This window comes from Tenrec ecaudatus, chromosome 17 (assembly GCF_050624435.1).
Source record: "Tenrec ecaudatus isolate mTenEca1 chromosome 17, mTenEca1.hap1, whole genome shotgun sequence".
Lineage (NCBI taxonomy): Eukaryota > Metazoa > Chordata > Mammalia > Afrosoricida > Tenrecidae > Tenrec > Tenrec ecaudatus.
Window position 1 is genome coordinate 29,001,856 of NC_134546.1, and position 24,937 is coordinate 29,026,792.

Here is a 24,937-nt window from a genome sequence, read left to right on the forward strand (position 1 = left end):
TCTAAGATTTTAAAACATTTTACAAATTTAGTTCTAAAGTTATGTAAAGGTGTCAGCCTTTGTGAATTCCAAATCAAACCAAACTCGCTGCCATTGAATTGATGCTGACTCATGGTGACCCTATGGGACAGGTTGCTGTGGGTTTCTGAGGTTGCAACTCTTTGTGAGAGTAGAAAGCCACATATTTCTCCCGAGGAGAGGCTGGTGGCTTCTAACTGCCAACCTTGTGGTTAGCAGCCCAAACATGCAACCACTCTGCCACCAGTTTGTGAATTAAATATTACTAAAAACTGACCTTTCTGCCGAGTGCTAATTCTGGGCCAGACAGGATTGCATCTATCTTTTGGAAGAGAAGAAGTACTCGAATTCTGGATCAAAAGTGCTTTCCATGTTTCATCCTTTTAATGTGCACAGTAATCCCTGTGGTGGGTTTTATTACTAACTCTCAGTGTGGTTGAAATCAGACAGCTAGTCAGTGACAAAGATGGGATTTTAACTAAGCAGTTTGGCTCTGGAAGCCATGCTTTACCCACCAGACTAACCCTGGCTGTTTACATGGAAACAATGCTGGAGCTTCTTCCGAAGGTCAAATGCAAAGCAGGGTTGGATCTTGACATTTTTTATAGGTCATTCATTATAACTAAGGTCATTCCTTAATAACAAAATATTCTTTTAAAATTATTTTATATTTAGAATTTACATTTAAATATAAATATTTTAAAATTTCTTGTGGGTTGGGTGGGTGAAAGTTTACAGAGCAAATTTATTTCCATTCAGCAGTTTGTGCACATCTTGTTTTGTGCCATTAATTTCAATCCCCTCCATATAGCAGCAGTTTCCCTGTTTTCCTCTTGGGTCCTCCACTTCCACTCACCCTTCTTTTCTCTCCTGTCTGGCCTTCTGAACTTCGGATTTGGGCCAATGCTGCCCTTTTAGTGTCCTCTGGTTTTATTGTTTCAAGGGGCACTTTTTCATGGGTGGTCTTTTTTACTCACAAATCTGCTTATTGTTTGACTGCAAGGTCATCCCCAGAAGTGGGTTCAAATCCAGGTTTGAATGGTATCCATGGGTCATAGTGTTGGGGGTTCCCTCAATCTCTACCAGTCCAGTAATAGGGTCATTTTTGTGATTGTGACCATTGTTCTATATCTGAGGGGTACCCCCAACCCCCCAAAAAGTGGAATTGGGCTTGGTGGTGCCAAGCTTTCATAGTATGCATTTTTTTACCCTGCTGGGTGAGCGTCAAGCAACTTGATCTTAGTGCACCCAGTGGAGCCATCTGGGAAGGTTCTCTTGGGTCACAGTGAATTTTTTCATAAAAGCAGTTTGGCTTGATCCTCTATTTTTGTGATGGCCAATTTAAGAGAACACCACGTGACTGTGAAATTTTGTTTCCTGCTGGGAAAAATGTCACAGACACTGTTGTGATGTTGAACACAGCTTACAAGGACAGAGCAATGGGAAAAATCCAAGTGCACAGGTGGGTTTCTTATTTGGAAAAAAAGGTGACATGTCAATTCATGACAAACCTTGTTCTGGATGTCCATCAACTTCCCTAATGGATGAAAATGTTGACTACTAGTGCATTTGGAGTTTGTTCTACCAGATCAGACTGTTAATCAAGCTTTCTATTTAGAGGTTCTGAAAAGATTGTGTAATAGTGTGTGACAAAAAAGGCCTGATTTGTGATGACAGAGAGGGGACTGGTTCTGCCACCATGACAATGCACCTACTCATACAGCCATCTCAGTGTGCCAGTATTTGGCAAAAAAACAAACAAACAAAAACTCTCTTGCCCCATGTACTTCACTTGCCTGACCTCACTCTGTGTGACTTCTTTTTGTTTCCATGAATGAAGAGGGACATGAAAGGATAGTGATTGGAGAGGTAGAAGAGGTGAAGGAAAAAATGAGGTAGGTGCTGTCAGCCATCCAAACAGATGAGTTTGAAACAGGTTTCCAAGAATCGAATCACAGATTTGACAAATGTATTAAGTGTAATGGAGAGTACTTTGAAAGTGATAAGGTTATTTTGGAAAAAAAATTTAAATACACAGCTTTCAAAAAAATTGTTTTTTTTTTTTTTTGGTTGTAACCCATTGTGTTTCTCCCACTCCATCCAAGACCTATTACTGTGACCCTAATCCAAGCAGTCTGTAGGGTAGGCAGGCAGGCAGCACCGTCTAGCCCTTCTGGCCTCCAGGTAGCAGATAGAGGCTGTGTCGTCCATGAGACTCTTGGACTAGTTGTCTCCTGAGTCATTGATTTTTCCCCTGAGTCTTTGTTTCATATGGGCACAGGGCAATCAGTGCATCTCAGACAGCCGTTTGCAAGCTTTTAAGACCCAGCTCCTGGGTGAGCATTCTTCAATCATCTTTGACCTCCTTCACGTGACATCGTTAGATGCACTCATTTGCATGCATAATAGTTCACAAGAAGAGTAAAGGCTATTTTCTCGCATTAGCATGAGCATAATAATTCACAAGTGGTACCAAGTGCTAAAAGATCTAAGCCCTAAAGCAGGATTAAGAGGGACTGCTGGACTTTCCTGATTAATTTTTTGGAAGAGAAGAAACATTGGAAAGGGATTTAGGGAAACATTTATTTTATTTCATTTTAGCACCAAAAGAGAAATGGTTTAAGTGATGATGTTAAAACAATCCATTTTAATTGGGAGCCTAAACATAAGTTGGCAGCAGCAGTGCATGGATAATTATAAGGCTAAATAATAATTTCCTTTTTGAGACAGAGTGAAATTAATAGGACATTGCCTATAATCTTTTGAGTTGGTTTTCGTTGAACTATTTTTAGAGGAGGAGGTTGGAGGATACGTTGAAAAAGGATAAAAAGGAGAAATAAAACAAGCGCAGCTCAAGTCAATGAAGGTTTCCTTCCCCCTAAGTAGCTCATCCTGAAATTCTCTTCAGTAAGCGTGTGTGCTCATATGGGGAAAGCAATCGTGGGCATTTCAAAGTATTGAAGGGAGACATTATAAGTTACTAACCGTGATATGAATCTCAGAAACATGTATAATCCATGCCAGTCAGAAACATTACCTTTTAAGAATTATAGCTGCCCAGGCAGTCCTTCACGAGCCTTCCAGTGCATTTAGAGCTGTTCCGTGTGCCGTGCGGAGCACTTCACGGTCCCAACGAGAACCATTTGTGTGTTTGGTCTGTTTCTGTCAACCGCACAATCCATGCGGCTATCCTTCTGCCTCAAGAGAAAGAAGTTCAAATGAAAATCTTCATAAAAGATATTCATAACCTTGGCATCGAAAAAAAATCATGGGTTTGTTTCTGTAGCTAGAGGGTTGTGGTGGGAAGGGAGAGGGCAGGTCCCTCCCACACCGAGATAGGTTTTCAATGGTGAAGCAGTGGTCCTATGAACAAGCAGCCCAGGGGCCAGCTTTACATGGTGTCCTCCATGGCACTTCTGTCAGAGAACCATGTGAAGAGGGAGCATTCACTCAGTCCATCCACTGGGCCCCTGTGCAGGTGACTGCTTCACGGGAAGGACAGACCAAGACTGGGGATGGTTGCCCTCTGCTGCTATGCAAATGGACACGTGATGGGGTGTGTGTGTGTGTGTGACAGTGTATTCTGCTGTCAATCCAACCCCAGTTTGTGTTGTGTTTTACAAGACATGATTCTGAGCAGTGAAGGCGTGAGGACTAAATGAAATCAAAGGTAAGGAAGAACACCATGGAAAGATGAAGTCTTTGAAAACTATGCTACCATAGGGAATGGAGGGGCTGGGGGATTTACATTTCTAGTCATGGAGGGTGGACCCCTGGTGACTGCAGAGGAACCACGGGTCTTTCCACCCCACAATCTGGGAAACTCACAGGGGCAGTTCTACCCTGCCCTATAGCGCCGCTGTGAGTGGCACTGATTGGATGGCAATGAGTTTGGTTTGGGGTTGGGTGTTTATGAAGGCGTGGCCCTGTGTTTTCATGTGGGCCTCTCCACCAACTCTCGGCTTCCAAGATGAATGTCTATGAAAGTTTGAGGTTTCGCTTAGTTTCAGGGCCACTACCTACGTAGTCTGAACTTCTCAAAGGCATTTTGAAGTGGTTTGAGTTAACAGTCTCCCCTGACTTCCCCTTTCTGTCTCATTTTTCTGGTTCCTGTGGCACATTTTTATGAGGCCCACTTTTCAAACAGCCACACGAGGGGCAGCTATGATTGTGGAACGTTTCACAGAAGGGGAGAGGCCGAGAGGATAACTTGCTAGCTAACCGAGCCTGTCGCGTGGTCACGATTGCCTCTCAAGTGTTCCTAAATGTGGACATTGGCCTCAGGCTCCTGGTGATGCACCCAGCAGCAGCATTCACAGTGGTTTTGAAGAACTGGGTTTGAAAGAAGGATCTGTGTTGTGGCCGTGTCCCTCCGTGTGAAGTTGGTTGGCATGCTCACGCAATGTGAAGTCATTCGGTTGTGCTCAGATTTCAAAGGCAACACATGGAACAGAGCCTGCTCTCTTGATGTTCTAACATGCCAGTGGAGCCTTTAGACCATTTGTGAGAATGAATATTTAGGAGCTCAAAATGTCCAAGAAAGAGAACATAAAATAGCTTCAAGGAAAACAGAACAGATTCATAAAGATTACCAACGTCTAACAGAAAGAGAAGCCAATTTAAAAACTGACAAATTGATAAGCAACACCAAACCCTTTATTTTATTACATCTGTATAGATGGGACCCAGTAGGTCCCTGGCACTCACAGATTTAATTTTTGTGGTTGTGGCAGACAAAGAAGGCTGTGTAGTCAATGATTTGACTGAAGGGCTTGAATAAGCCAGCTGACTTCCAGCCAGCAACTAGACTTGTTCGCTAGTCAGTCCTGTTGTAACGTGGGGTACTAATAAAATTTGCTTCTTTGAAAAAAGGTATCCCCTCCATCCCCACCAAAGCTAACTGCTCTTGCTGGAGATGATCAACTAACAAGTTCTAGAAAAATGATGACTAGAGAAGGCTTTATCAATTATTTTCATCCTTATTGCTAGATTGGTTCAGAGTATGAAAGGTCACCCACAAGTTCAAGTTTAATCTCTTTGGGGAGCAAATGATATACTTTTATGTATTAAGCAGGGTTAAGGATGTTTCTCTTGGGGACGTTAGGGATTTATTTTAGGTAATGATAGAAGTAGCTTATGTCAAGTAATTTTTCACAATAACCCTTTCATAAATATGCTCAATAACTGTCTCATTTTAAAAATGGGAGGAAGGATCATTAGAAACCTGTAATAGGTAGATGACACAACCTTGCTTGATGAAAGTGAGGACTTGAAGCTAAAGGACCACAGCTTTCCACGTGGATTACAACTTAATGTGAAGAAAACCTACATTCTCACAACAGACCACTGGGTGACATCAGAATGAAGGGAGAAGAGATTGACAGTGGTCAAGGATCTCCTCTTCATGGATCAACAATCAATGCTCATGGAAGCAGCAGTTAAGAAATCAAACAACACGTTGCATTGGCTAAATCTGCTGCACAAGATCTCTTTAAAGTATTGAAGAGCAGAGATATCATTTTAAGGACAGAGCTGCACCTGACCCAAGCCCTGGTATTTTCAATCACCCCTTATGTATCTGAAAATTGGACATTGAGTAAAGAGACTGAAGGAGAGCCAGTGCATCTGAATTATGTTCGTGCTGAAGAATATTGAAAGTACCATAGTCTACCAAAAGAACAAATAAATCTGGAAGACGTGGAGCTAGAATGCTGCTTAGCATCGAGAATGGAAATACGTAATCTCTCATGTTTGGACAGGCTATCAGGAGAGACCAGTCCCTGGAATAGGACACCATGCTTGGTAAAGCAGAAGACCAATGAAAAAGAGGAAGACTCTTGACAAGATGGACTGATACAGTGGCTGCAACAGGGGCAAAAGCCTAAGAACAACTATAAGGCTGGTGCCGGACCGGGCGTGGGTTGCTATGAGTCAGAACCATCTTGACTGCACCCAACAACAACATTTAAAAGTAACTGAACATAGAGATTAAATTAGTCTCGGTTGATGCTAAAATGACTCTAGGGAACTTAGTTTCTGGTATACCACATGGTTGCTCTCAGCTTGATTAGATGGGGCCTTACAGGATTTCTCTCTTACTGTTCTCACCCACCTAGGACACATTGAGTGTGTGTTGGCATGGTAGCAGGTGTTTGTTTGTCAAAATGTCTGAGGGGTGCTTCTGGTATTTAATGGGTAAAGACCAACCTGAATATTCAGGACAGTTTTCACAATAATAAAGTATTGTCCCCGATACCAATGGTGTGCCCACTGAGAAACACTGACATTTTCAACATCCTCATTTTAAAGGTCAAAATATTAAGCTCTAAAGAGGTCGGAGCACTGAGATTTGTTCTTGTTGTTGCAAGTGACAGGAAACCTAATCCAAATGTACTTAACCAAAAATAAATTTTCTTTTAACTTTATGTCAATGACTTCAGTCTCAGTTAACACAGAACCTTTTTCTTTTTCTCCCTTTGCTCTTCTCGTCTCTGGTTCAGCTCTGACATTGGCTAACTTCTCCCTTCTTGTGTTAGGATGGATTCTAGTAGCTTCTAAAAGGGTTGTATATACATCATCACAATCAGCTCTAAGTACCGCCCCCTGTTTCCACGGATCGCTCTCAACTCCCACCCCACCCCCATCTTCCTGATAAAGGATTGCACCAGTTATTGCCTCTATGAATCCACTCCTGCTAAGACAGCTCTTTGGTAATGTTTGCTTCATGAGTTTCTCAGAATGCTATCAAGCCATTTTATGAAGGCTTGCCAAGACGTCCACCACTCATTTGTCAGTTTCTCTATTGGATTGGCTTGCTTGGTGTTGTGATGATGGAAGTCATGTCACCAGTATTTCTTATACCATCAGGATTGCCCTTGATTAACAGGTTTCAGCGGAGCTTCCAGACTAAGAACAGAGTAGGATTAAGGGATAGGCTGTCCACCTCTGGGGGATTAGTCACAGAAAAACTAATGAACACCAGGAAATATTGTCGGATACACTGCAGGAAGATGAGTCCCTCAGGTTGGAAGGCACTAAAAATATGTGTGGGGAAGTGGCCTCCTCAAAGCAGAGTTTACCTGAATGACCTTGCTGGGGTACAGCTTTCCGAACCTTCATTTGCTGATGGGTTGTGATTCAAGATAAGAAACAGCTGCAAACATCCATTAATAACCCGAATGTAAAGTGAACAAATTATGAATCTAGGAAAACTGCAAATCATGAAAATTGAAACGGAATGGAAGAAGTCCATGTTTGGGTCCATTCCAAAGAAAGGTGCTCCAATAGAATGTGGAAATTATAGAGCAACATTACTAATATCACATCGAAGTAAACCTTTACTGAAGATAATTCAGAAGCACTGAAGCAGTGCATGGATGGGGAATGGCCAGAAGCGCAAGCCAGATACATAAGCAGACATGGAATGAGAGACAACATTGCTGATGTCAGATGGATCTTGGCTGCAAGGAAGTCATACCAGAACGAATGTACAAATGTTTGCATTTTACTGACTACATAGAGGCATTTGACTGTAGGAATTCTGGCTAACAATGAGAGTCCCAGAACACTGTGTGTCCGAGTTCTGTCATTTCACCATACTCATTCAATCTGCACGTGACACAAATAATCCAAGATGCCGGACTGCACGAAGAACACAGCATGAGCGTCTAAGGAATGTCAATCAACAATCGATGATGTGCAGACAGCAAAATCTTGCCTGCTGAAAGGGACAAGACTTGAGTACTTGGTGATGAAAATTAGAGACTGCAGCCTTCAGGGTGGACTGCAGCTCCATGTAAAGAAATAAACATCCTCACAATTCCGACCAGTAGACCACATCCCAATAAATGGAGACACATTGATGTGGTCAAGGATTTAATTCTGCTTGGATCTACAATTAATGCAGCAATGAAGAAATCAAGCCATGTATTACTTTGGGCAAATCTGCTGCGCAAGAGCTCCTTCAAGTGTTCCAAAACAATGATGTCATTTTGAAGACTAAGGTACTCCAGACCCAAGCCATGACTTTGTCCATAGTTCGTACACATGTGAAAATTTAAAAATGAATAACAAGGACCAAGGAAGAAGGAATGCACTTGAATTATGGTGTTGGTGAAGAATATTGATAGTACCAGGATACCTAGAAGAACAAATAAATCTGTCTTAGAAGAATTTCGACCAGAATGCTCCATTTAATCGAGATGCCGAGAGTTGCCTCGTGTGCTTTGGACATGTGATCAGGAGAGACCAGTTCCTGGAAAAGGACTGGTCAAGGAAAAAGAGGAAATCTGTCAACAAGATGGATTGATATAACAATTGTAAGGATGGTGCAGGTCTGGCTATTGTTTGTTCTGTTGTCCGTAATAGCACTCTCAGTTGGAATAGCACTATCAATAGCACCTGACAACATCACACTAGCCACGACATGTCTCGAAGATGGCCATTAGCAGAACCGAGCAGTAGTGGAATCTGAATGGAGTTTGTTTTTCTAAGACTGTAACCAAAAGACAAGAATTCAAGTGCTTTAAAGATGAAAAAGACCTTAGAAATCATCTATTCCTTTAACTCACCCCCAAGCTTTAGACTACGGAGTTACCCCATGCATTCCCTGGAACCCTTCCCATCTGCAGAATGTCTGCCAGCAGTTCTCAGACCACCACTGCTTCAAAGGAAATCTCACACCGAACCCCAAAGACAAAAGGGAAGCAAATCTTGTTGAAGCTGGGAGAGAAGCCCACACCTTGTTGGCTAAACCTTATGCAAACCTTCAATAAACTCGCTGTCCACCACTGCGCAGGGATCCCTCTGCACTTTCCTGAAACCCAGGGCTCTGCAGAGCAGGGCTTGGAACCCTGATTTAATTCTCAGGGCGTCTCTTACTCAGACCCTGTGATTCAGTGACTCCGGTGATTGATCATTCCTTGGCTTCTGGATTGCCACCTTTTCTCGGTGGCAATATCTCCTCCCGCTTCTTTTGTTGTTTCTATTTGTCTTTCTGACTTCCTCAGCGTGGAATATTTTAGAACTTAATTCTTGGACCACTTATTCAGCTACACGTAAGTATCCTTACAATCCTTCCCCCCCAGGAGTCAGCGTATTTACTCATTCAGTCCCACGACTCTAAGAGTAAATGCAGGCAACTTCTGAATCTCTACTTTCAATCCCAATCTGGATTCTAACTCCAGGCCATTCTAGTAAGACATTGCAAAAGCATCACAAATTCAGGCATGCAAAATTCAGCTCATACTTTCATGCACTCTTGTAATCATCTCCCTGTCTCAATAAAACAAGAAACAAGCGAACGATTTTTGAAATGAAACGATTCTTAATAAACAATGAATTGCCGACTCTTCTCCATTCAAGATACTAGAACATTATATTTGTCCTGAATTTATCCTGAACTAGGTCCACTTAAAGGACTGCTGCCACCATCTAGCTGCCATCAGCTTCCCCTGGTGTCCCAGGGGATGCCATTCTGGCTCATGTCAGTGTGTCCTACACACAGGCACTCAAAGTCTGGTCACATTACTGCTCTGCTCCACTCTCCCATGACCTCTGATTTCCCTCAGAACAGAAAGCAGCAGAATCACCAGAGGGGCAAGGATGTGGCCCCTTCATCTCTTGGATGCCCTCTCCCACTCCTCTCTACGTCACTCATTTCACCCAGGTCACACAAACCTTTAGCTTTTCACACACATGTCAAGTATGTTCTTGACATAAAGCCTTTCTAGTTGCTGTTGTCCCTGCCTGGGGTGACTTTATCCCAGTTCTTTGTATTGTTAGTACTCCAATTTCCTCTGGATCTTGGCTCAAGTAATACCTTATTGAAAAGGCATTCTCGGCATCCATTTATGCTGTTTCCTGTATCTTGGCCATTTGGCTTGCTTCCCACCAACATGGGCCCTAGCAACAGCTTATTCTGCCTCCTCCTCTAAGACCCATGAATGGTCTATTTTCCCTCCGGGATGAGAGTCGCACCTTTCACAGCATTGACGTTGGTGGAGGTTGCAGCAGCCCCGACACTCAGATCTGACCAGGCTGGACTCATCAAGGTTCTGCATCCCCTAGAAGCTGCCTGGAGGGGACAGACATATGACACAACCCAGAAATACATGCGTGTTTTTGCCCCATGGCGTGAACTTCAATGAAGAAATCTAGGAGATAAGAAGAGCCCAAAGATAGATTGTCCCCTTTTTGCAGATGTGCCCTAATTCCATATGATGTCTCTGGAGGAGACGAGAAACCATCTGTATTTGTGGCCAAGGGGGCCACTCAGCCCTTGTATTTGGTTTCCGCCCTCCTCAACTCACTTCCCACTCACTTTGGTTCCCTGAAAGTATTCTTTAGATCACAAAGCATTCGTGAAACCTGGCCTTTTGTTTTGTTTTCTGGGGAACCCAAGCATCTTAGCCAATCGGTCCTCTGTCTCTTTTTAAATAGGTTTTCGTTGCTGCTGCTGTTTTTGCTCCCCGCCTGTTCCCTCCAATAGGAGCCCTTTCAGACAAGTCGGGCCTTTGTTTCTTTTACTGCTGTATTTCCAGTGACTGGTCTCATACTTGGGAAAAGATAAGGCTTCTTACTTCTGTGAAGAGTTGTAATCTTGGAAACTGACAGGGGCAGTTAGACCTTCTATGGCAGTGAGAGTTTTAAAGTTTATTTTAAAAAATTGATACAACAAACAAACAACAATCCTCATTGCCATTGACTATATTTCTCCTTACAACCTTCATGGACGGAGCAGAACTACCCTGCTGGGTTTCCAAGGCTGTGCATTAAAAAAAATTTTTTTTATTTTTTTAAACAATTTATTGGGGCTCATACAATTCTTATCACAGTTCATACATATACATACATCATTTGTATAAAGCACATCCGTACAGTCTTTGCCCTAATCATTTTTTTTCCTCTTTTCTTTTTTTACATTTTTATGGGAGCAGAAACCTCATTTTTTTTTTTTAATCCATGGAGGACCTGGTGAGTGTGAACTACTGACCTTGTGGTTAGCAGGCCAACATGTAACCCACTACGTCACCCCGGCTCCTGGTTTGGGACTTCAAGTCAGGCTTTTGGGATTCTCAGCTCAGTGCCTAGGTCTCCATTTCAAATCCAGGTTCGGAGGTCTCAGACGAGCACTGCAAGGGCGAAGGACCTCTACAAGGGCTGTAGAACGCGGAATAAAAGAAAGGGATTCTGAATTCAAGCTCTGGTTAGTCAGACAAAGCTGGCAAGGTTAGGCAGACTCTGAGATCCAATCTACCCACAGGGCTGAAGTTAGGAACCTGGGAAGGAGACGCAGCAATTGATCAAGGCTCAAGACCCAGGACCAAGAGCCATTTGTGTCTGCCCTGGTGGCGTTTTGGTTCCACCTTGGGCTGGCATCCACAGGCCAGCTGTTTAAAACCACCGGTTTGTCCATGGGAGAAAGATGGGGCTTTCTACTCATGTAAAAAGTTACTGTCTCAGAAACTCACAGGGTCATTTCTACCCTGTCCTACTGGGCTATGATGAGTTGTCAGCTACTCATTAGAAGTGAGTTCTTTCCCAAGAGCTGCCGAAGGGAGGCTCAGGGGTATTGGCTGGTGATTGATCTGGGCTTCTGTTTCCAGCAAGTTCTGAGAGTATGACCTTCACAGAAGTGGCTGACATAAAAACAGAACAGCAACAAGGTTCAGTGGACCAGAGAACTCCATAGTTCTGCCTCTTGCTGCCGTCCCCTGTTCTCTTCCAAAGGAGGTCTTGTAAGAAAGCCCAGAAAATAGAGGAAACATAGGTGAAATTAAATAAAGTCTAAGAACGACTTATAGTACTGATTATTTTTCGTGCCCAGGCAAATTGTGGGAGAAAAGTAAACTGCAAACTTGGGAGGGAGCCTGGGTAGCGGAGTGGCTTACGAGTTGGACCGCTCGCCACAAGGTCAGAGGTTTGAACCCACCAACTGCTCTGAGAGAGAAAGATGAGAATGTACAGCCTCAGAAATGCACAGGAGCAGGTCTGTTCTGTTCTGAGTTGGAATTGGCTTGATGGCAAACACGTCCGTGACTGAGTGACTTGAGTGGGTAGCCAAAGGCCAGAAGAAGTGGGCTGAGGAGACAAGAGGATGCAGGAGGAGGGTTGAGGCTCCTTTAGGCTTTGAGTTACAAACTTGCCATCAGACCCTCAGCTTGGCTTTTGACTTCTTTGCACCACAGCGCCTTTTGGTTTAGGCTGCTTCCTCTATGGCAGCAAAGCGAGGGCCAAGAAAATTTGCATAGGTTCTTCCAGTTTCTAACTCATCCCTCTGATGTCCCCCACATCTGTCAGCAGGGGAAACTCCAGGTGAGTTTTATTTCCTGCCTCTCTGTCTAGACCACTTTTTTTTTCTACTGGGAGGTGAAATGGGGTAAAGGGGCTTTCTCCACCTTAGCCTCATGTCTTATTTCTCTGTCTTTTTCCATTCCTCGCTGTCAGTTTCAGCTGTGGGTGATGAATAGCACCGTTTATCAAAAAATATTTTTAATCAGGAGATTAAAAAAAATAACAGGGAGATTAAACTCTCAAAATGGTGGAATTTCAACTACGAGTCAGTGTATAAGCTAATGTGTAGAGTTGAAGCTTTGAAATTATTTCTGTGTCTTCAGAGCCTTAGAATTTGATTCCTAGACCTTGTTTATTTCTTGGGCCAACTTCTGCATGTGGTCCACAAGGATATGAGACGGTCTGATCAGCGTCTCAAAGTTATAGGATGCTGTGGATCCCTGAGCCTGTTTCCCAGGCTAAATAGAGCATCTTCCCCATGGTACTGTGCTCCCACAGCTGCAGGACACCCGGGACTACTCATCCCCCAGACATCTTCATGGCTTATGTTCTCACCATCCCCCAATTCTGCCTGAAACATAACTTTCACATGAAGTCTCCAGGCCCCTCTTGTTAAAAATGTTAATGCTGCTTTTCTCTTCTTCTCCGTTCTACTTTTGATTTTTTTTTGCAGGTTCTAAGCATACTCTGCCATTTACTTATTTAATGTTTTCTTCTTTATTGTCCGCCTTTCCCTTTTAAAACATGAAAGTAGGGGTCTTTGTTTCACTCTGTTGGTAGGCGTGTTGAATGAAAGTTTGAACGAGGAACAATAGCATCAGGGAGAGTTTACAAGGCAGTGAAAGGAAAGGGAGGCAGCTGTGTCTCCAGAGAACAGAGCTTCAGTTGTGGCCATTTGTTTGATGGGGAAATACTAGAGAGATCTGAGTTGGAAATTAAACTAAAATAGTAGGCCAGAATGGTCATGTTAGTTGCCTTTTGGATGGCCACTGGTAATAAACCAAGTAGACTGGAAGAAAACTGTTATTCTAGTACCTAGATACCTATGTAGAGGTGTACCATCTAGACCTTACATCCCAGTCTCCCCAAACTGTGGGTCTTAAATGCCAGCTACTATGCTGGTCATTATAATTCTTTTTGGGATTGGATTGTCTTTGTTAATGTTAATAAGGCAATGCGTGTAGGGTGTCTTTTTAGTCATTCACTTTTGAGATATAAAAGAGATTAAAAAGAAGCTCGCAAGAAGACATGAGGACGCATAATGCCAAGCAAGGACCTTCTTCCAAAGCCAACAGAGAGAAAAAAGCCTTCCCCCAGAGCTGGCCCCTGCATTTGAACTTAGAGCTTCCTTAAGTGGTGAGAGAATACATTTCTGTTTGTTAAAGCACCCACCATCTCTGTTCTAACAACACTACGCAATGAAGAGACCCCCAGCCTTGGTTATTGGGAGGTTACATCCAAAGAGCCTAGTATTAAAATATGGATAATTATGTTTTCCTTGCTTTTCTCTCTCTCTCACATGTGAACAATGGAAGGAAAGTGAAAAGTTTCAGGGGAAAGGTTCAGGTGCCTAGAGTCGGAGTTGCATGAGAAGCGTCGCGAGAGTCAACGAGAAGGTGAAGTCTGTGCCCACGTGTGCTCGCTGTGCTCACGGACTTTCAGACTGTTCTTAGTCATCTCATGCACCACAGCTGCTTCGATGCCCGCCGTGTGGGCGCAGGCAGCATTGTCCGGCTATTCCAGGGCTACAACCCCACAGATGCCCCGACCCACTTTCATCTTCTATCTAGTCTCAGACCTTCTGACTTCAGTTTTTTTTAAACTGACTATTTTGAGAAACATTTATTTAATCACTTATTGTTCAACCTTTCCCCTCTAAAACGTCTAAGATTTCTTTGTCTTTAGTGTTTGTACCTTCGTCCCTTGCTAGTTTCTGCTTCCACTTCAATACAGGACTGCTTGACTTATGAGTAGAATTTCGTTTTATTCTCACCAGCCCTAGTTTGGATGGTATACTGTAGGAGAATCCTACATCTAAGTTTCAGTTGGGTTGGTGACTTGTTAGTCTAGGCACGTTAGAGAAACAAATCCACAGAAGCTCATGTGTAAGAGAGAGTTTTAATAAAGGTTAAGTGCACAAGAAAACATCCCAACCCAGTGCTGCTCAAGCCCACAAGTTCAACATTAACCCATATGTCCGACACCAATCCAAAAAGGCCTCCTCCATCTTATAAAACACACACTGTGATGCTGACTGCAGGAGAAAAGCCAAACCAGTGAACGTGTAAGCATCTCAGCACTGGCAGGGGTCTCTACATGACTGCTCCAGCACCCAGGGCTGCATCGGGGTAGGTCCATGTAGCTTCTCTTTGAGGATGTTGCACAAGAAGTGAGCCTTGCCAGCTGAAGCAGAGAACTGGCTAAGACAGCTGCACCCTGGTCCGGCCATCCCAAAGCAAGAGATCTGAGAACTAGAAAGGTGAGGCTCACCTAGGGCTTTATCCCTCCACCCTTAAATTAACCCCACATGTGTTTATTGGCCAGGTTGGCATAATAAAGTAACTCAGTGACTCTCGATCCTCCTACCCCTGGCTTCTCTCCTCTCGTCCATCCCTTCACCTTGGCTGGGTGGGGGGTGAAAACTTGAGTGTGTAAGTGGAAGCTTACTTTCTCCCTCAGGTCAAGGGTTTGCCCAGTGTAGAAAGCGTCATGTCATCACTGAGTAACAGGATGGGCTCCAAATTTTCTGCTTAACAACAATAGGGAAGTGGTGGTAAATGAGAACCAAAAGCCTAGTCCACTCCGCAGTTTGGGTGTTAGGGAACCACAGTGGCTGGCAGCAGGTGGTGTAGAAGATGTTAGTGTTTTGTGAAGAGAAGTCTTTCTTGTTGGTTGCAACTGCAAGTCTTTCCTCTCTCTGGCTCTTGATTGGCATCTTCCTTTGCAAACTACAGGTATTCAACCTAAAGATCTCATGTGTCTTGTTATGGGTTGATTTGTGTCCCTCCCCCAAAACCTAGGTTGAAATTCTAACATTTGGTACCTGTGAATGTGACATTATTTGGACATTATTGGGCTATTGAAGCAATAACTAATTTGTATGTGGCAATCTTGGAATAGGACAAGCCAATCCATTATGACCAATTCGGTATGACTGGTGGCCTTGTATGAAGAGGACAAGAGACTCAAACACAGACACAGACACAGAGGGGAGACAGTCATGAGGAGGCAGAGAGTGGTGTTTGCCATCACAAGCCAACAGTCTGCCAGATGCTGCACCTTCAGAGAGAGCACAGCTCCATTTCCATCGTGAATCCGGACTCCAGCCTCCAGACTATGAAAGGATACACCTCCGCAGCTCTAAGTCACACAGGTTGTGGTAACTGACCCCAGGAGCTCTAGCATTCGATGCGGTAGTATAACATGGGCCAGATAGATCTGAGTTCAAATCCTGGCTTTGGGCAGCTGTACACCCGGGTGTTTTCTCATGTGGAAAATGGGGCCATACTCACGCCTGGTGAAATGTTGATCACATAGTAGTCAGTCAGTCAGTAAACCACACTGGCAACTCCGCCTGCGCATGCTGTTCGTTTACAGAGCATCTTCTCTCTTGGAAGCTGACAACCCTGGGTGGCTCTTTTTGTTTTACCAATGAGAAGAGACAGGACTAGAGAAGCCAGGTGGTTTCTCTTGGCATGTGAGAAAGCCAGGGCCTTGTCTTATGTGGGAGAAACAAGAGGTGCATCAGTCAGATGCATTGGGGAGACGTAGTTGTACCGTCTTACCCAGTGAGATCAGACCTTTGAATCATGTTTGTTTACAAAAGAAAATGCTTTAGAGATAATGACAAAGAGAGTCTGAAGATAATGGGAAAGGAAAACCAGCACACAAACCTTTCTGCTTCGCAGACAATGACATAGCCTCGTCAGTCCTTTGTTCCTCTGTCCTGAACATCCCAATGTCTAAGCCACTGACGTCATCAGGATGTTCCCCGCATTGTTTCCCATTAGCCTCTAATCACAGTTCCTGAGAGCCGATTCTCAGGCTCACCCGGAGCATGAGCACAGCCACTAAGCCAGCTGCATCTGTTTGGGATCGCCTCTTCTTTCTTAAAGGGTCACTGAAAATCTCTTTAAGAAAATCTTTTACAAAGTTTCCTCTGCTTTCTAATCATTAAGGTAACACATGCCCCCCACCTGATAATTTGGAAAATAGAGAAAAATATGAAGAAGAAAACACGATAGCCCCTGTTTCAGTTATTTAGTTATTTGCTGCTGACCAAAAATATCACTAGTGGGTGCCTTTGCTGAACAGAGATTTGTTTTCTCACAGTTTAGGTGACTAAAAAACAGAATTCAGGGCATTCACTCTCAGCGGTTCTCAACCTGTGGGTCGCGACCCCTTTTGGGGGGTGTCAAACAACCCTTTCACAGGGGGTGTCCAATTCCTTTACAGTAGCAAAATGACAGTTATGAAGTATCAACAAAAATACTGTTGTGGTTGGGGGTCACCACAACATGAGGAACTGTATGAAAGGGTCGCGGCATGAGGAAGGTTGAGACCGTCTGCTCTGGGGGAAGGCTTTCTCTCTCTGGGCTCTGAGGGAAGGAAGGTCCTTGTCTCCTTAGCCTCTGCTTCCTGGTTCCTGGAAGATCTGTGTGGCTTGGCACCATCTTCTCTCATTTAGGTTTACTTACTCAGCTCCTTCGAAATTTTGTAAGAGATTTACTGATAACACACCCTCCAGTCATCCTGTTTCTTTAACCCAATAAAGGCAACCCATTCCCCAATGGAGTTGTAACGGCAGGCAGTGAAGTTAGGGTTGACAACATATATTTTTAGGATCCACCATTCATTTCATAACACTGCTAACCTGACATGACCACTGCTTTGCACATTTGATTCCAGATTTATTCCTATACATTTCTCCCTGTTATTGGAATGATGTGAAACAAAGATTTTCATGGCTGCCTGGTCACTATTCTCCTATGCATTGGAATCTGTTAGATGGAGGTGGGCTTGTTTGGGAGTTTTGATAGTCCATTATAATATGGCGCTATCAAAATGTACTGAGCTCATTTCCCACAGTGGGGTAAGTCTTTCTAATTTTCCACTTTTAGAAATAAAACTTCATTCAAACTTTTGCACATGACCCTTTGTTGGTATCTCTGATTTCCTTGGGGCTGAAGTCGCAAATGTAAGGGTTAATCCCATTTGGTGGTTGCTAAGCAACCGGTGAACAATGCCTTTGCAGAGGCCGCCGGTCGCCAGTAGGTGTCACGTTTGCCTCAAGGTTTTCTCTGAGGTTGTGTCTGGCAAGCTTGGGATACCAACAGCATCAGCAGGGATAGAATGCATTTGCTGTCCAAATATTAAAATGTCTCCTATGGAACTCAAGTCACAATGGCCAGAGGGCTGCAGTCTGGCTATTTTGCCTACTCAGCCAGCTTTGATTTCATCCAACGCAGTAACATACTTGCTGCTGACCTGATTTTGAGGGGGGAAAAAATACCCAATTTGGACTGTTGGCAAAACTCCATCCTTTCAGACTCTCTAGGAAACACAAGAGGAGCCTGGTGGTAAATTAGTGGGTTGTGAATTGGGCTGTCAATCAGAGTCAGCAGTTCAAAACCACTGGTTACTCTGAGGGAGAAAGAAGAGGCTTTCTATTTCTGCAAATATTTGCAGTTTCAGAACCCACAGGAGCAGTTCCACATGGTCCTACATGGTCACTAGGAGCCACAAGCAACTTGATGGCTGTGAGTTTGATATTTATGGTTTTTCGGAAACTCAGATAATCATCCTTGAAAATACGTAAAATAGCTAGTTTTCTTGTGTATGCATTCTTTTTGCATTTAGTAACTCAAAATTCACCACTGTGGATTATCACGAGCACTATTTTCTAGATAAGGAAAACGAGTCTCTCAGATGCTCACTTGCCTGAGGTGCCATGACTAGTTACTGGGCAAAGGTGGCATTCAAACCCGAGTGTGTTTCTGACTGCATAACCATTTCCTATGCGCCCTCGGCCTGCTCAGAGACCTGGTGGCGTAGCGGGTTACGTGTTGGATGCTGATCACAAGGTCAGTGTTTTGAAACCACCTCTCCGCAGGAGGAAGATGAGAAACCCACAGAAACCCACAGGCACACCTCTACCCTGTCCTAGGGTTGCTTTGAGTTGGAATCTACTCCGTGGCAGTGAGATTTGTTGGTGTTTTGCCCTTTCCAATTGGACCTGAATATCTGAACCTGGGACTTTGGAATTTGCATTTAAACTAGCTTCCCCCCCTCACCCTCCAACCCCCAACCCCCGCAGGAGATTGCCCTTAAGGGACACATCATTTGTGTGCTTTCATGAGTTGATCAGAAGTCATGACTGGAAAGCTGGGTTGACTTTGGGAGGTCTGAATCTTCATGTCACATGTCAAACCCCTCACTTCACATCAGACCAGCCTGGAGACCTGCTTCTGCAGGGTCAGGGCATTGGAAGCCCCATGGAGCACTTGCTCCTAGCCCGCACATGTGGAGTCGCCAGCAGCTGGCATTGGCTAGGTGGCAGCTAACAATGGATGGATGTATGGATTGTGATAAGAATTATATGATCCCCCAATAAAATGATTAAATAAAAAAATTAAATGTGCCGTGGTTTCACTAGTTTTAGAATACGCTTATCCTGAAGGAATCACTTGTGCCTGTTTGTTTTCAATCATTATTTATCCCCCAAACTGAGACAACTTATGTTTTCTCTCTCCCAAGGTTGTTTTTTTTGGGGGGGGAGGGAGATGTTTTATAGAAATATAAGCATAAAATATGTTGCCTTTAATGGCTAGTTTCTCCTCTCAGTATATGTTCTTGAGGTTCAATTGTCTACTGATGGGCTTTGGGTCTCCATTCTGCCCTTCTCCTTATTCACATTGATATGATTTTGTTGTTGTTGTTCTGGGTCTTTGATGCCTGAAACCTGATCCTACTGACACCTCATGATCACACAGGCTGGTGTGTTTCTTCCATGTGAGCTTTTTTGCTTCTGAGCTACATGGCCACTTGTTTATCTTCAAGCCTTTAAGACCCCAGATGCTATCTCTTTCTTTTTTTTTTTTTTTTAGGTACAGTGTACTTTATTGATGGTGCATAACAAGGTCGGGCTCTCTAAGCCCCTCCCCTTCCTTCAGGGGGTTCCGATGTTATATTCTCAGTATGTTGGGGGATTGAATTGGGGGCAAAGACTCCCCAGCAGCTGAGGGTCTCTCTTCGTCCAGTGCTGTTGCTGGGCTGCTGGTCCAGGAGGCTCTTACTCCTTGGAGGCCATGTGGACCATGAGGTCCACCACCCTGTTGCTGTAGCCAAATTCATCGTCATACCAGGAAATGAGCTTGACAAAGTGGTCGTTGAGGGCAATGCCAGCCCCAGCATCAAAGGTGGAAGAGTGGGAGTCACTGTTGAAGTCACTGGAGACAACCTGGTCCTCGGTGTAGCCCAGGATGCCCTTTAGGGGACCATCGTCCGCCTGCTTCACCGCCTTCTTGATGTCATCGTACTTGGCAGCTTTCTCCAGACGGCAGGTGAGATCCACGACGGACACATTGGGGGTGGGGACACGGAAGGCCATGCCAGTCAGTTTCCCATTCAGCTCCAGGATAACCTTGCCCACAGCCTTGGCTGCGCCAGTAGATGCAGGGATGATGTTCTGGGCAGCCCCACGGCCATCACGCCAGAGTTTCCCAGAGGGGCCATCCACGGTCTTTTGGGTGGCAGTGATGGCGTGGACTGTGGTCATGAGTCCTTCCACGATGCCAAAATTGTCATGGATGACCTTGGCCAGGGGGGCTAAGCAGTTGGTGGTGCAGGAGGCATTGCTGACCATCTTGAGGGAGTTGTCGTACTTCTCATGGTTCACGCCCATCACAAACATGGGGGCATCGGCAGAAGGGGCAGAGATGATCACCCTTTTGGCACCACCCTTCAGGTGAGCACCGGCCTTCTCCATGGTGGTGAAGACACCAGTGGACTCCACGACATACTCGGCACCGGCCTCGCCCCACTTGATGTTGGCGGGATCTCGCTCCTGGAAGATGGAGATGGCCTTCCCATTGACGACAAGCTTCCCATTCTCAGCCTTGACGGCGCCGTTGAACTTGCCGTGGGTGGAATCATACTGGAACATGGAGACCATGTCGTTCAGATCAATGAAGGGGTCATTGATGGCAACAATCTCCACTTTGCCAGAAGTGAAAGAAGCCCTGGTGACCAGGCGCCCAATGCGGCCTAATACGTTCACTCCGACCTTCACCATCGTGTCTCGGGGATGAGGCTGGGACTGCACGGGAACGGGAGAGGTGGCTGTCTGTCACACGAGGAGGAGCAGAGAGCCGATGCTATCTCGTTTGATAGCCGGGCACCATCAGCTTTCTTCACTACATTTGCTTATGCATCCATTTTGCCTTCAGCAATTGTGTCAGGGAAGGTAAGCATCACGGAGTGCTCGGTTATTAGAACAAAGTGTTCTTGCATTGAGGGAGTGCTTGAGTGGAGGCCCAATGCCCATCTGCTGCTGTAATACTTTATAAATAAATAATATGCAAATAGATCTATTCCCCTATCATTATATACAAATGTATTGACATAAATACATGCCTGTATTTACACCTGTATATATGTCCTTTGACTCCCAGTTATTTCCTCTATTTTCTTTTAATTTTCTCTTGTCCCACTATCATGTTCAGCCTTCATTCGGGTTTCAGTAATTCCTTTCGGTTACATTGCCCTTGATCAAGCACGCCCAAGCATCCTGTGCCCTCCTCCCCATCGATTTTAGATCACTTGTTCTTCCCTTGTCCCTGGGTTTGTTGGCATTCCCCTTCCCTTCCCCCACCTCCTTCTCTCCTTGTACCCCTGGAACAGTCAGTCCCACTGTTTTTCTCTTCGTATTGTTCATCCCCCTATCTTGTCCAGATAGACACACAGAGACAATAATATGTGCAAAAACAAAGCAAAGCAAAACATAACAGGAAAAACAACAATAACTAAAACAAAACAAGCAAACAAAAAAACAATTAAAATCCAACAGCAAAAAAAGAAAAGTCCTCAAATAATTCTAGGTCTGTCCGTTGACCTTTATGAGTGTTTTCCAGTCGAGTCTGCTGGGGTGCCACACCCTGGCCCCAGAGTCCATCTTTGGCATTCCTCAGGGACTTTGGTCACATCTCCTGCACTGTGTCCCCAGTGCTGTCTCGTGGGTCAGCGAGACTATCGTGTCTCCGGGTGGGGCCAGCCCTGTGGTGCTCTCTGTGCATTGGCTGCTCTGAGCTGGAATATTGTCCTCAGGGCTTAGTGGGCCAGATGTGTTCCACTCTCTCTCCTTTTCTTTTCATTTGCTCCTGATCAGAAGTTTGGCTCTTCCTGAGCTGCAGCTTCAGTGTTGTCTGCTGAAGTACATTCCTCTGGGGTGGGTTGTCCACGTAGATGGAATTGGGGGTCGCCCCACAGGCCTCTCTATTGGTTCCCTGCTTCGTGCCTCTATGTTACATTCATGCCTTGGTGCACCGGGTTGACGTCTGGTCCCTTTCTCACTCTCCTATGGAGATATAAGCAACACTCTCCCCTTGGGCGGGGGGGTGGGGTGTTAGTGCCCTGTTTTCCCGCTCCCCCCGCCTCCCTCGCTCTCTCTCTTTTGCCCCTTCCCTCTCCTTTTTAGTTGGCTGCCATACGAGACACATCGCTTTTATCCATTTATCAGCTGTTGGGTGCTTGCATTGAGTCTAATTTTTTACTTTTATGAATCTACAAGTCTTTGTGTAGACACATTTTCATTTCTCTTGGGTAGATACCCAGGAGTTTAATTACTGAGCCACATTGAACATTTCTGCTTAACCAAGCTCTAACTAGTGCCTCGTACAGGGGACATAAGGTTAAGAGAGGGGACTGTCCTCTCACGTTGACTGCTCCTTGTATGGTTGTCTTTTTCTGTGGCTCTTGTGGCCATGGTAACATAGATAAGCCCCACCAAGGTTTTACTGACAGCTTCCTGAATTATACGAACCGCAACTCACTTTCTGTTGCTAGGATACCATGGTACTGCCGGCTATATATTTTGTGTTCTTTATAAATATGCTTTATATAATCCAAAGGGGAGAGAAATAAGAAATTGTTATAGAAAGCAGTTTACATGGACAAAAAAATTGTAAATTTTTTGGTCCTCCAATGAGATTAGGAAATGGGGAGAAGCTTATGATTTTCTGGGTTAGGGAGGTTCAGTAATCTACATGCCTGACTGACTCAGATTTGTAGTTGATACAAAAGGCAGAGTTCAGTCTAAGGAGGAATAGAGATGTAACATAAAAGAGATGTCTTAGTTACCTAGGGCGGACATAACAAAATTCCACAAGCGAATGGCTTGAAAGTACAGAAACTTTTGTTTGCACAGTTTTGGAGGCTAAAATTCCAAATTAAGGTCTGTGGCTCCCTATCTTAGTTTTTGGTGTCTGCTGGTGATTCTTCAATGGCAGATTATGAGTCCTCACATGCTGTCTATCTTTCCTGGATATGTCTTATATGTCTATTCTAGTCTTTTTATATGTCAGAAAAGTTTAGGATCCACCATGTAGATATCATTAACATAACAAAAGAAGAGCCATATTATTAAGCAGAATTACATATTTTACAGATTTATATTAGCTTTTTAGCAACCAACGATACGTCATAACTAAATAGTCACGTGGCTCTTATATTTTATGATTTGAAAAATATTTTAGAATATCCATTTTTGTTTCTTTAGAAAAATCATTTTATTGGGGGCTCTGAACGCTCTTATCACAATCCATCCATCCATCCATAGTGTCAAGCACATTTGTACATTTGTTGCCACCATCATTTTCAGAACATTTGCTTTCTACTTGAGCTCTTGGTATCAGCTCCTATTTTTTTCTCTTACCTTTCCCACTCTCCCTCCCTCATGAACGCTTGATAATTTACAAATTATTATTATTATTTTCATGTCTTATATTGACTGCTGTCTTCCTTCACCCTCTTTTCTGTTGTACGTTCCCGTGGTGGTGGTGGTGGTGTATGTTGATCATTGTGATTGGCTCTTCCTTTCTCCCCCACCTTCCTCTTTCCCTCCTGGTATCGCTGCTCTCATTATTGGCTCTGAGGGGGTTTATCTGTCCTGAATTCCTTGTGTTGCGAGCTCTGATATGTACCAGTTTACATGCTCTCGTCTAGCCATATTTGTAAGGTAGAATTGGGGTCATGATAGTGGGGGTGGGGAGGAAGCATTAAAGAACTAGAGAGTTGTATGTTTTTGGTTTAAAAAAAATCAATTTTAGGGCCTCATACAACTCATCACAATCCATACATACATCAATTGTGTAAAACACATCTGTACATTCATTGCCCTCATCATTCTCAAAACGTTTGCTCTCCACCTAAGGCCCTGGCATTAGCTCCTCATTTCCCCCCTCCCTCATGAGCGCTTGATAATTTATAAATTATTATTTTGTCAATCTTGCCCTGTCCAACATCTCCCTTCACCCACTTTTCTGTTGTTCGTCCCCCAGGGAGGAGGTCACATGTAGATTTTTGTAATCGGGGTTCCCCCTTTTTAATCCACTGTCTCTCTATCCTCCCAGTATTGTCACTCACACCACTGATCCTGAAGGGATCTTCTGCACTGGATTCCCTGCATCTCCAGTTTCTATCTGTACCAGTGTACATTCTCTGGTCTAGCCAGACTTACAAGGGAGATTTGGGATCATGATAGTGGGGGAGGAGGAAGGATTTAGTAACAAGAGGAAAGTTGTATGTTGCATCGTTGCTACAGTGCACCCTGACTGGCTCCTCTCCTCCCTGAGACCCTTCTGTAAGGGGATGTCCAGTGGCCTACAAATGGGCTTTGGGTCTCCACACCACACTCCCTACTTCATTCACTATGATAAGATTTTTTGTTCTGATGATGCCTGATACCTGATCCCTTTGACACCTCATGATCACACAGGCTGGTGTGCTTCTTCCATGTGGGTTTTGTTGCTTCTGAGCTAGATGGATGCTTGTTAACCTTCAAGCCTTTAATACCCCAGATGCTATATCTTTTGATAGCTGGGCACCATCAGCTTTCTTCACCATATTTGCTTATTCACCCACTTTGTCTTCAGCAGTTGTGTCGGGAAGGTGAGCATCATAGAATGCCAATTTAATAGAAGAAAGTATTCTTGCATTGAGGGAGTACTTAAGGGGAAGCCCAATGCCCTTCTGCTACCTTACTACTAAGCCTATAAATATATGCACATAGATCTCTTTCCCCATCCTCATGTATAAATATATTTGCCTATATACATATCTTTATTTAGACCTGTATAAATGCCTTTTGCCTCCTAGCTCTGTCCTCTATTTCCTTTGACTTTCCTCTTGTCCCACTATCATGCTCAGTTTTCATTTTAGATTCAGTAATTCCTCTTGGTTATATTACCCTTGATCATGCCCTACCAGGCCTCCTACACCCTCCTCACCACTGATTTGGATCACTTGTTGTTCCCGTGTCCCTGGATTGGTTAATACCACTACCTTTCCCGCCACCTTCTCCTCTCCCATTTTCCTCCGGAACTGTCGGTTCCGTTGCTTTCTCCTCCAG

The 24,937-nt window shown here is 44.2% G+C and overlaps 1 protein-coding gene across 1 annotated transcript; it reads right to left on the reverse strand.

The window, feature by feature from the left end:
- Positions 1-19,587: 19,587 nt before the first annotated feature.
- Positions 19,588-20,611, reverse strand: LOC142430361 (glyceraldehyde-3-phosphate dehydrogenase-like). Its single transcript, XM_075535429.1, has one exon. The coding sequence runs from the start codon at positions 20,603-20,605 to the stop codon at positions 19,604-19,606; it is 1,002 nt and encodes a 333-aa protein (XP_075391544.1). The 5' UTR covers positions 20,606-20,611; the 3' UTR covers positions 19,588-19,603.
- Positions 20,612-24,937: the final 4,326 nt, after the last annotated feature.